The sequence below is a fragment of the Triturus cristatus genome, chromosome 5_2, assembly GCF_964204655.1.
Source record: "Triturus cristatus chromosome 5_2, aTriCri1.1, whole genome shotgun sequence".
Lineage (NCBI taxonomy): Eukaryota > Metazoa > Chordata > Amphibia > Caudata > Salamandridae > Triturus > Triturus cristatus.
Window position 1 is genome coordinate 800,653,764 of NC_140588.1, and position 12,555 is coordinate 800,666,318.

Here is a 12,555-nt window from a genome sequence, read left to right on the forward strand (position 1 = left end):
CATGCGTCTTCTTGGGCATTGTGAACATGCATTTATGAGTATGGCATCATCCCTGTGAAGCATGGGTTTTGCAACTCCTGTTTTTGTGCACTCAGCTAACAATAGGTTCTGATTGCAATTCGAAAGCTAATTTTTTATTTCCCGAATTCAAAGAGGCTACAGAAAGGGCTATGGTGAATCTCAGAAGTGTGGATTGGGGTTTGTATTTATCTAAGTACTATTAGAGATTAATTCGTAGAGGGAATAACATATATGAAAATAGTTTAAATGTATAACATCATACTCGTGAAACATGAGTTGTAAAACCACCTATTTTTGTGCAATAAACCCAGACAAATGTATGTATTTCAAGAGCAAATAGTGTAGCAAAGCTTGTATTAAAAATGTCTGCTTTGTGTGGTGTCGATTTATAATGAGATTCTGAAAATTAACTTAAAAACATTATCCTCTATTTTTTCTCTGAAATGTTTCATGATAAGCAGCTGTTCATTTCAGTGTTGTTTTGTATGGCTAGTCTCTACAGATACATGCCTCTCCATCTGCTTGCATTTTGCCATGATGCGCCAAATAAGAGGCAATAATACACTTGATTTAAATAATATGATTTTTAAATTAATATATTTCAGAAAAAGAAAGACTCTCAGTTTTAATTTAATATTCTTTCTTGTGAACTTTAATTGCAGATACAGAGCGATTGTGAAGCCACTCGAGCTGCAGACCTCAGATGCAGTGATGAAGACTTGTGCCAAAGCTGGTTGCGTTTGGATCATCTCTATGTTAATCGCTGTTCCAGAGGCTGTGTTTTCGGATATTTACATATTTATAAGTCCAGATAAAAATACTACTTTTGAAGCCTGTGCTCCTTATCCAGTTTCTGAAAAAATACTGCAAGAGGTCCATTCCCTCATGTGCTTTTTAGTATTCTATATTATACCATTATCAATTATTTCCATTTATTATTTTCTGATCGCTAGAACACTATACCGGAGTACATTCAACATGCCGGCAGAAGTGCATGGCCATGCTCGTAAACAGGTATGTAATGTCAGCATTTTACAAGTACTTTTCGGTCTCCCAATCAAATTCACCAATCACTAATACACAATCTTATCACATTTCTAAAAAAAAAACTGCATACAATATATAATTGTGTTGATGTGTACATTTGATAATCAGGAGAAAAACAAGTCTGTGCCATCTTCTCTTTGAGATAAACCAACAGGGAGGAATTCTATGAGGAGTGGCTGGTTTTGTGACTGGGTCAAAATGGTTGAGTGAGAGAGGTATAGAAGCATCATGGTGCAGTAAGGCAGTTCTGCCTAAGCACTCTTCTGTCTTATCGGATATTTCTCTGACCACAGTAACAAGTTGTGATCTACGAAGATAACTTCCATGCCTGGTGTCAACTTATAAAGATTTTATTCCTGGAAATAATTCTCTGCAATGGGAAAACAGGACAATCAGACACCTGCTTTATCTAAAAACAGCACTTACACCGATCGGCCATTGCAAAATTACATTTACACTAATCTATTTATGCAAAACGACACTTGTACTTCCTAAAATGACATTTTGCACTGATTGCTTATTGCTAATTCTAGTGTAAAATTGCTCAGTCACCTGTGCAGCACTGTGAGGTCGCGGATACAATGCGTGTTATCTAACTCAAAAATGCTCTATCCTTCAATTTACCAATGGTGTTATTAAGCAAGTATCAGATGGAAATGGGACAAATATTGAAACAGTTTTATTTAGAGCATTTGTGACCCATTTACATAACTATTGTTGATATGTATTAATAAACACATCTAATGTGTATTTTAACAATAGTTTTACAGCTCCACGATCCAGGTATCAATCAATCAATCAATCAATCCAGACTTTATTTCGGTATTATTTCACACCATAAAAGTACACATGTACAACACATATTATTTACCTTAATCATAGTTAAAAACATCCATAGTACATGAGGCAGATAGCAAGTTTAAAATAAAGTGCAAATAATATCAGGTTTGGTAAGTGTTAAAAGGTATCCCATTGATTAAACTAATCATGAGTTAAACAATGCAGCATCATTGACCCAGGCAGTTCCTCATTTTAACAGTTAATTAAAAAAATTCTAGTACATGTAAAACACTATCACTATACAGGAGCTGAAGATACACAAGGGCTGGTCTAATTTGATTAAAATTAAGTTTTTTCAACAGGGCAACCAGGTAACGTCTGCGCGGATATTCATAAAATTTACATAAAAAAATAAAATGCAGCATATCCTGTGGAGACATTCCGTCGCAGCCACAGGGAGCAGCAGTTTTATTAAAATTGTCTAGTTTTGGTCTGATTAAAAGGTGATGAAAAATATTGAGCCTAAACCTTGTCAGTAAAAATTTTTCGTGCGAAGTAAAACTGCCCGTTAAATACGGCTCCATTGTATCGCAAGTTTTAAGGATCACGTATTTTCTGATACTAGGTTTCATAAGCTCCACCCCTTCTCTTTGGGTCACCCTATCCAAAAGAAAAGCTTGTTTAATTGCTACCACGTCCCCCTTTACAATCATGTCTGGGTGTTCAAACAGATTCAAACGACCCAGCCTGAAGAAGCAAGCTTTCAAATATTTCAACCAGGGGACGCACATTGAGTTGTCCTGGGATACAAGATCTTTCACAATTAGATGGGTGAGCGGTATATCTTTATTTAGCCACAGCTTTACCCAGCAGAGCAGTGGCCTTAGGGCAAATATATCACATAAATATTTTGTCCCCAGTTCTTCATGAACTGCCATATTTGGTGTACTACCGGGAACACAGAGTAGACGTTTAAGAAAATTATTTTCCGCGACCTGTAAATGTTCTCCCTTTACATAGCCCCATAGTTCGCTGCCATAAACGGCGCTAGCTACTGATTTAGCATTATAAAGTTTAATCATTGCATTAGTTGGCTTCTTCCCCAGTTTTGTTGCGAATTTAAAAATAGAGGCATTTGCCCTTAACATTTTCCCCTTTTTTTTGGCCAGATGGGGACCCCAGCTAAGCTTGGAGTCAAATAAAACACCAAGATACATGAATGATTGTGAAGTGGGGATTAAAACGTCATCTAATTTAAAAACAAACTTCTTTTTTGGTTGACGGCCAACATGCATAATGTATGATTTGGCATTATTGACCATTAAGTCTCTAACAGACATAAAATTGTTAAAAGCGTTTAGGAGAGCCTGGAGTCCCTTCTCCGTTCTGGAGATTAAAACCGCATCATCTGCATATAAAAGAACTGGAATACTCCGCCTGCCAACTCTAGGGCAGTCAGCCTGTACCTCCTGCAGGACAACATCTAAATCGTTAATATAAAAGTTAAAAAGAAATGGGGCGAGAATGCAGCCCTGCCGTACTCCCTTCTTAATGTCGAAATTACCAGTGGTGTCCCCATTTGCAGAATACCTAACAGGATCCAGGTATCCTTTCCGCAGTATAGAAGTGCCAGATTACAATTTACTTAACCACGTGGGTACCCATAGTGGAGGGTGCATGTCCAGCACCACACTGTCCTTAATTTACAATATCATGGAATAGGTTTGTGAGGTGGTGATATATGATAATCTTATGGTAATTTCAGAATCAAACATGAGATGGTCTAGTTCTTGTCTACGTAGAGGCGACCTACACAGGAACATTCACCACACTGTCAGGCAGAGCACTTGAACATCATTTGCACAGAACATAATCCAAGTAAACTTCATGTGTTCCTGCTAAAATCAACGAGCCACAGCACTCACAACACACTGTCACTGTAAAATGAATTGCCAACCATCTATCCCTTTAAGAAATGACCACACCCACATGTGAAAGGTAATCACCAGGAGCACTCTGCAGTCATTCCACCATGAGATTTACCTCAGGGATTGGTCTACGCTATTGAGGGAGAACCATTGCATCTCTCTCAAGTAAAGGCGTCTATGATGAAACAGTATGATCACACAACACTCTTTACTTTACCAAAAACGTACTCTTTTTCACTTGCTGGGTTTACTTGCTTTCAGTCACTCCTAAAAAATAAATAGTTCTTTCCATTCTTCAAGCACTCCCTGGTCACCTTTCTAATCAGTCAAAAGTCACTTTGGGGCTCTCTTCCACATTTAATTGAAAGCATTGGAAATGCAGTTTACTGGAGATACTGACCTATGAGGATCAATTTCTCATCCGCTTCTAGTTTTATCCTGGAGTGGTTGAAGGCACAGTGCCTGCAGTACATAGTTCAGTTCAGCTTGATTACATATTAGGCATACCTCCTTGCAAATAACCCAATTACAATTTAATACAACTGTTAAATATTTGGTACAAATAAGTGATCATTATTAAGGGCCAAATTTAGACTTTGGCAGAAAGGTATTCCGAGGCAGATGCAACAGAGTACCGTGCTCGCCAAACCCTTGGTCTGCCCACCACATTTAGAGATGAATAGACCAGAAATATTCTGTTGATGGTGACCCGTTCCTGTCTGTGATCACCAGGAGGTGAGAGACAGGAAAAAACGCTAAATGACCCCCAGGCCCTGGGAGAAACTGCCCAAGGCATAGGGGTCAGTAGTTTTATTTTTTCTCAAAAACAAATCCCCAATTTGGGAGTTTGATTACAAAAACTAAATCTTTTGAAAAGTTTGATAGCGGCCCATAATGGCTGACATTACCATGCATTAAACGTATCAAACATTGACAGTAACCACTATGACATCACTGCCTGTCAATGTAGAGAAATGTCTGTGGGGTTGGAGGATATCTCTAAATTTGGCAGATGGAGGGCCCTTAAGATGGTGAAGGTAATGTCCTCTTCAAAACTGACTGAGTACACTCCGTCCATGAAACTCTAAATCAGGCCCTAAATTTAATACGTAAATAATTTTAAATATTACTGTGTGCCTCTTGTCAAGGAGCTAAACATGTTTAGTCATCACATGCTTATTAAAATTAAAAAAATTAAATCAATATTACTTTTAACACACAACAAGTATTACTAAGAAATGACCACGTGGGAGAAGATATAGTACACATACTTTGTGTATCGATACCCTGTGTTCCAATAGATAAAAAAAATTATATATTTAAATCACATGCAGTTTTAGTCGTTTGAGATCAATCTGTAATATCTTCACTGAGAAGCACGCTGGTGGTTACTGTTTATCAAGTCATAAATTCTTACAGCCTCTGACACAGACATAATCCTATTATCAAGTAGTGCCTTCATAATTTAACAACTCCAAATGTCAGCTAACCCTAGAAAAATGCACAGAATAAGAGCCACTGTTGTATGATCCCAATTAGATGGTGCACAAGATAGATACTACTTCTTTGATGGTTGCACACTGTGTGGATTTTACTCCCAAGAAATCAAGATGGCTCAGTCTATACCTCGTGTAGCCTTACATGATATTCGGAGTTAGCGGACTAACGAATATTTTTGGACACCCAGTATCTGGGTCACTCTAGCTAAGCAGCAGGGTAATGTTTTTTTTCTGAAAATGGTGTGGCCACGATGTGGCTTGTTTTGAGTGTGGCTTAGATGTGTGTATGTATGTATATAGTTTTTCTATAGTGCAAACATAGCCAAAAGACACTGGAGGAACAGGGTCAAAGGCAAGTTTAAAGACAGCAATGAATAGTAGAGAAAGCTGAATTGTGGACGGTTAATGCAATGTGATGAAGTATAGATGGGAGTCTTCAACTATTTTCTAAATTGCAGCAGCGTTGGGGCAAGCCTGATGAAAACGGGGATGTTGTTCAAGATCCTTGGGGCATATTTATGACAGGAGTTGCGTCACTCTTGCACCACGCAAAATGAGATTTGTGAAGCCACACAAGCTACCTTGCGTGGCCCTGAGTGGCTTCATAAATCTGAAGTAACAAAATGCAGAGCAAATTGCTGTGTTATGTTACTCGGCCCTGGGAAGGCATTCCCAGGGCGTTGCATGGGTGTTCTCATGCAAATTCCATAGGTTTTGACACATTCCCACATTTACCAGAACTTGTAAACCTGGGAATGCACCACAAAGATAACGCCTTCCCTGCGTAATGAGGCATAATGATGAGAAATAATTCTTTTCCTTGTTACTTCCTCTTTCTATGTGTGTTGCTTTCTGCAGTACACATAGAAAGAGGAATTTACCTCTCAGGAGTTTATTTGTGCAGGAAGGTGCTCCTTCTTGCACATAAACAATCCCGCATGCAACACTGGCACCCTTGCACCATAGTGAAAGGGTGCCTGCGTTGGCGCTAGGCAGCCAAAACTGCACCAGCACAGGGACAAGGACAGGAATGTGTTGTATTATTTTAAATGTGGCACATTCCTGCCCTTTCCCTGTGACGTAACCCAACAAGGTGACTTGCTGCACTGCGCCACATTCTCATAAATATGCCCCAGGGTGCATAGATGGAAAAAGCTTGTTGTCTTTTTTGTACTTTTAAGTCTGCAGTCTCATGGCATCCTTGATACGGGTATGCTGAGAACCACCAGAGATGGTGTGCTTGTCCATAAGATAAGCAGGGATGATCGTTTTGTAAACAATACATCTGTTTTTGAAGATGGCACTGGCTGGAAAGGGGACTCAATGGAGTTCCATCAGGATGGGGTGATGTGATCTTATTTCTTCAGGCCCTGGATGAGACTGGCTGTGACTTCTTCGATGCTCCCTAATGTGCCCCTGTGTGGAGTCTGGCAGGCCACAGAGTAGGGCACTGCCACCACCCAATGCAAAAGTACAACAGCTTGAACAGCAGTTCCGAAGTCGCTTTCTGGAAGAAATGGTTTGATTTCCTGTATAAGAGGGAGCTAGTAGCACACCAAATTTGCAATGTGTTCCTTGAGGGAGAGTTTGGTGTCCGGGATAAATCCAAGTGATTTGGCATTTCGGTGAGAGTTAGGTTCAAAGCCATTGAGGTTCACGTCATTGAGACAGGTTTGTACTGTATCTTGTTTGTTGTTCTCCGCAACTAATAAGAATTCTGTCTTGGTTCGGTTGAGCTTTAGGTAGGTGCTGGACATCCTGATCTGAATGATGTTCAAAATGTGTTTGAGGAGTTGGATGATGAGAATGAGCCAGTGGTTTTGTGATTGCAAGGGCATTTTCAGTCTTCCAAAGATTATGAGGCTGCGTTATATTTTATGCTGTTATATATTGGTATTATGCTCAACTCACAGTGCTCTTTTCTGGCTGTTGTGGAACTGTAATCTTTTTGGGTAGTTCTGATCTTACACGAGAGAGTGGCCATTTTTAGCTCGTGCAATGCCCTTTCCAGATATCACTGGTTATGGACGGAGTCAGCTTTTTTAAACCACTGTTCAGCAAATTGCAGCTATTATAAAACAGGAGCATTGCTTTGGCTCTCTCTTGATGCCAGAGATGTTGTTCTAGCACTCTTCATACAACCCTTCACCATTCATTGCAGCTCTGTTGCTGGTCATAACACAAGTTCTGCAGTTCAGCTTGCAGTGCGAGAAGATCTTCATTATAACGGTCTTTAGTTTAAGGTTATTATATACAAGGGTATTTACATCTTGGCTCCAGGTCTTGAGATCTGACCCACATACGAACTGCGAAGAATCGAAATTGTTTACCTAATAAAAGGAAAAAACTAGTGTTGGGAAAACTACATTTCCCATCAACACCTAGGAAGTCAACACACCACAGAAAAAAGGACAGTGATGGCACCAGCCAGAGCAGTGAACATAAATCTTAGCTCTCTACCATTGAACGGAAGTCATCTTTTGTGAATCTTGCCCATCAGTTTACGAATAGGGATGCAGATCGAGGAATATAAGGAGAAAGATAACACAGAGCAGGAAAGACAATACATCAAGCATTCCCAAGCTTCCCACCAGACATTGGGGTAAGGGGAGCTGACACAACAAAAACAATAGGCAACCATAGATAGGGTGAGATTTGATACCTGATAATGTGTGCAGTTTGGATAATTCTAGCCTCTGTTTCTTTAATAAAATTGGGACTTTCCCTCACTGATTAGTTGGAAAATTTGCGCGATCGGAACCTTGCATAATACTTAGTTTAAATCATATTTGCCCTGTTTATGACCCTCTCAGAAACATGTGCAAAGAGTTGCAATAAAATATACTGAAGCTTGAATCCCTGGACCAATCGACAGACCAAGAATCCATGAGAAGAACGAGTTCCCAACCTCTGATAAGTGTCCATTTATCTGAACACGCATCACAAAGCTTAGGATCATCAAACAAAACAGGACTCTGGATACCCGAATGACACTTATTTTTCTGGAAATCAGTCAATCAAATCCAAACTGAAAATTGCCGAAGGACCATGAAACCGCCATAGAAACAGAGGAGAACGGACTGGAAATCTGAGGAAGGTGACAGAAGAACAGGAAATTAACTTTGAGATATCAAAATTGGATTTTCAATTGCAATGGAGAGCTGTAGTGTGGCGAGGATGCCAGGGACTCTGGTGCAAGCAAGGAAAAGCCCCCCCCCCTCCCCCTTTGACTGCTGCTCGGAGTAGGAAAATTAACGTTTGTCAGGGTTCAATGGGCCCTTCAGGGCTCTGGGCGTCGGTGCCACTGTACCTGCTAAACCAATGATAGCTATACCACTGGTGGAGATCTTAACCTGACTGCATGGGGCAACAACAATTGGCAACGCCAATAGGTCTGGCTTCGGCAAGTTGGTGCAATGGTTATTTGATTAATTCTGTATTAGAAGCATATGCCACAAAACTAAAAAATAAGAAATAGAAAACATGCTGCTAGCTAAACATTGTGGTCATCTACTTGCAAAGATCGGCCTGAATAAAAAATAAATAAATGATACATGTACATTTAATAGAACATTACGGATGTCTCCAAGCAGACACATGTACTTAGAAAAAGTATATACACACTTTTAAGTTGTAATGAAAATCACAGAAAAATATGATTCTTATTGACACAGAGAATTGTAAGGTGAGATTAGAAATACTATAACTTGGCGATATAATTTAAACACATAAGGGTGGCTAAAATATGAAGACTGGAAAGAAAAAAGCATTGGCGAAGTAAAGTATGGTGCTGTAGGGCACTTTTTGCCAAGATGTGCACATGTGGTCAGACTCACATTTCAAGAAAGCTACCCTGTTGCCCCATGCCTTATGTTGTCGTGCACATAAGCAAAACGTGAATGACTAGACCAATTGATGAAGAGGACTCACCCAAGCTTCTATTGCTTGTATACGTGCAGGCATTTGTTTTTTAATTTATGAGTTTTCTTAATTACATGAGACGCTGAGCAGACTCAAAATAGAAGGCATTTAGGTAGTGATGAAGACTGAAGATGCACATTCACTGTTTTAATTGCATCCTCAGACGCTGTCATTATATGGGTTTGTTTGCTTTCCTGGCATTGCTGGATATTTACGTTTTTTAGACATAGGTGGTATTGCATCAAACAAGAAAGGATAAAGCAATGTGAAATAAAGAGATTGCTCTTTCTGTAGACTATATATCATAAATGTTATTCTCGGCTGGTAAACAAATTAATAAAATGGGGCCCATACTTCCATTAGTTTTTAACTCCATTTGTTTTAACTATCATGCATCTTAAGGTCATTCAACTACAAAGCTTGTTTGTCCATTAATCATCTGGTTCTGAGTAACAAGTCTCAGTGGAGCAGTGAGAGATATCTAATGCTTTTCACACCAGTTTGGACAGACCAGCCTGTAATGTGGAAGAAAACATAACCATTACAAAGGCTAAGGCCATGTACATAGCTACAGCAACAATGGAAATGTGCTCAGGGCCCATCTAAACTCCTGTGGTCAGCTATGGCAGGAGAGGACCAACGCCCAAGTACAAATTCCTGATGGCGGCTGAGTGGTGTTGCTAAGTTGGTTGCCTTGGGGAGCGTATGGCGCAGTGGTCATAGTTATGACGTGTTTGTTCTGTCTAAGAATGTTCAGGACTTTGGGTGAGTTAGAAGTGACTTCATGTGAGAAGGATGCACTAACCTGCTCTACCCCCATTTATGGAGGAAACTACTTTTTGACTTAACCACTATTTGTAGAGTTCTCAATACAAATTAGTGACGAGCTGGAGAACGTACCGGTATTCTTTTGGACACAGTGATGGCTGTCCTTCAGGCAGCGGTATCAAGAATCTTTCTCTGGTTAGACTGGGGGAGTGGGCATGATGGCACATGTCTTCAAGGAGTGCGATTCCTTGTAGCACAGCTGACGGAAGAGTGCATCCGAGAAGCCTTGCATTTGCCAGCCTTGTAATTGCCTGCAGCTGAGTGCGAGGTAGTTGGTGCTCAATGGTTGCTGGACAGCGTGAGAGGAAGACGGCATGTGTGAGCAGTGGCGCTCAGAAGAGGCAGTCACATTGTAACATGCATGCAGTGAGCAGTGGCGCAGAAGAGGCTGTAGCACTGTGACGTGTGCGCATGCACCGCATTGTGTCACTGTGCTGGTGCCATTTTGAAGCAGTATACACTTCACTTTTGCGGCATTGCTGGTGTGTTGCTCCTTGCAGTGATGCACACACGTGTGTCAAAGCTAACAGGTATGGCAAGCATTGTCTGTTCATCACAGTGACGTGCACACCTGGGTGTGTCCTTGGTCAGCGTTCACAGTACCTACAGTGATGTGCACACTGCCTACGAAGTATCAGCTGGTGTGGTGCTACTAGCGGTGATGAACACACCGGTTGCATGTTAAAGCTAATAGTTATGGCAAACATGGTGGCGCGCACACCAGGACGTGTCTTTGGTCACAGTTCCAAGGTGGCACGCATACTGCCTCAGTGTCAGCTGTTTTGTGTCAAGGCAACCTAAGCGACTAATTATCTGCCCTCAGTACATTCCACCAGTTGCATGTGCTCCTACAATTATGAGTCCACTCTTCTTCTATCAATTGTAAGGTACTTTCAGGCAATTAACATGGTATGCCAGCACTGCTAAAGGAAGGATAGATGGGTGCATTTCATTGTACCTGCAGGGTTAAGCCACGGAACTGCCTGGTTACAGAGTGTGAGCACATTTAGAGTATTATTATTTTTTCCCCTTTAGGAGTACCCTGCTTTGGAGATTAATTGCTCTCCTTGTTTGGAAGTTGAGACGAGATTTTCATAGAGGAAATATCAATCCTTGTATACAGTCTGACTTAAGTGTAAAGCATTTCTTAGCATCATGTGTGCCCAAACTTTTTCACTTACCCCACCCCCTTTATATTGTGTCCAGTGGAGCCCCAAATGAAGTGGCCCGAATGGAAGAAATACTTCTTAAATTATATTTCTGTCATTGAGGAGGAAGAGTCAGAGGATTTTTCGGCTTCCAGGAAGATGAAACTTATTTTGCACAGCCTGGGTCTGGAAGGGTTGAGAATTTTTGACCAGATAAAGAAAACGGTTATAGTCGGGGGGAGCAAGATGTTTTTCATAATGCATTGGAGGAGCTTGATGGGTACTATCAACCTGCGGTTTGTGCTGCGATTGATAGGTTCAATTTCTTCTAGAGGAAACAAGGGAAGTCTGAACCTGTGGAAGATTACATATCAGCTCTTAAAAAGTTGGCTATTTCTTGTACCTTTGGCATCTTTCTTGATGATTTTATACATGACCAGATTATTATGCACACTAATGAGTCTAACTTACCAGACAGGCTGTGGGTTAGTGGTGATTCCTCTCTCAAGGACATCATTGCTTCAGTTAAAAAGGTTAAATTTCCAAGAGATGTGCTAAAGTGGCTACTAATTGTGCGACTACTTCATCTGATCTTACAGAGAAAGAAGCGGTGGGCAAAGTTTCTCATGTGGCAAACAAAAAAATGAAAGAAAGTTATGGCTCAAAATGGACGTTTAAGGGGCCAATAAAGGATAAGATTTTCAGCTGTTTTAGGTATGGCAGCAGTGATCATCTGGCAAGAGATAATAACTGTTCAACACTTAAAGCCAGACTTGGTACACTAAGGAACTTTATTCACAAAATTGTTTTAAAGGATGGAGCAAAGCTTGTTAGTCATAAGGTAAGGAACATTCCATTGAGGGTTAGATATGAAGTAGCTAGAATATTGGAAATGCTGGCAAAGAAAGGCATCATAGAACCTATAGAAAGCACAGAGTGGCTTTCTCTGTTAGTTGTGGCCAGGAAGACAAATGGGAAGCTGAGATTATGCACTGGGAGTTGAACAAGAACATCATTGTAGACAAATTTCCATTGCCAAGAAATTCTGAATTACTGGCAAGAACCAAGGGCGTCAAGTGATTTTCCTCTATCGACCTAGCTTCTGCCTATCACCAGGTGACATTACATGACAAAAATAGGGATTTGACTGCTTTCATTACAACCATGGGAGGGTTCCGCTTTGTTAGGAAGCTGTTTGGGTTGGCATCCACTGCAGTTTAAACCCCATATTTTTTTATTGTTTTATTTTTCCTTGTACTGAGGGTAGAGGGCATGGCCAGGGTGGGGACAGGCTGGGTGGGGAGTGCTGGGCACTGCCTTCAATGGGCAAATGGGTTTTGCCGGCCATCTCACGCTGGCCAAACCCACATGCGCAGTAGCTCC

The 12,555-nt window shown here is 40.7% G+C and overlaps 1 protein-coding gene across 1 annotated transcript in view; it reads left to right on the top strand.

Moving 5' to 3' along the window:
* The window catches only part of BRS3 (bombesin receptor subtype 3), a 152,181-nt gene that overhangs the window by 124,793 nt on the left and 14,833 nt on the right, over positions 1-12,555 (top strand). The window contains exon 2 of the mRNA XM_085606676.1: positions 684-1,035. Coding sequence (XP_085462802.1) covers positions 684-1,035 — 352 coding nt within the window. The remainder of the gene's footprint in view (positions 1-683; positions 1,036-12,555) is intronic.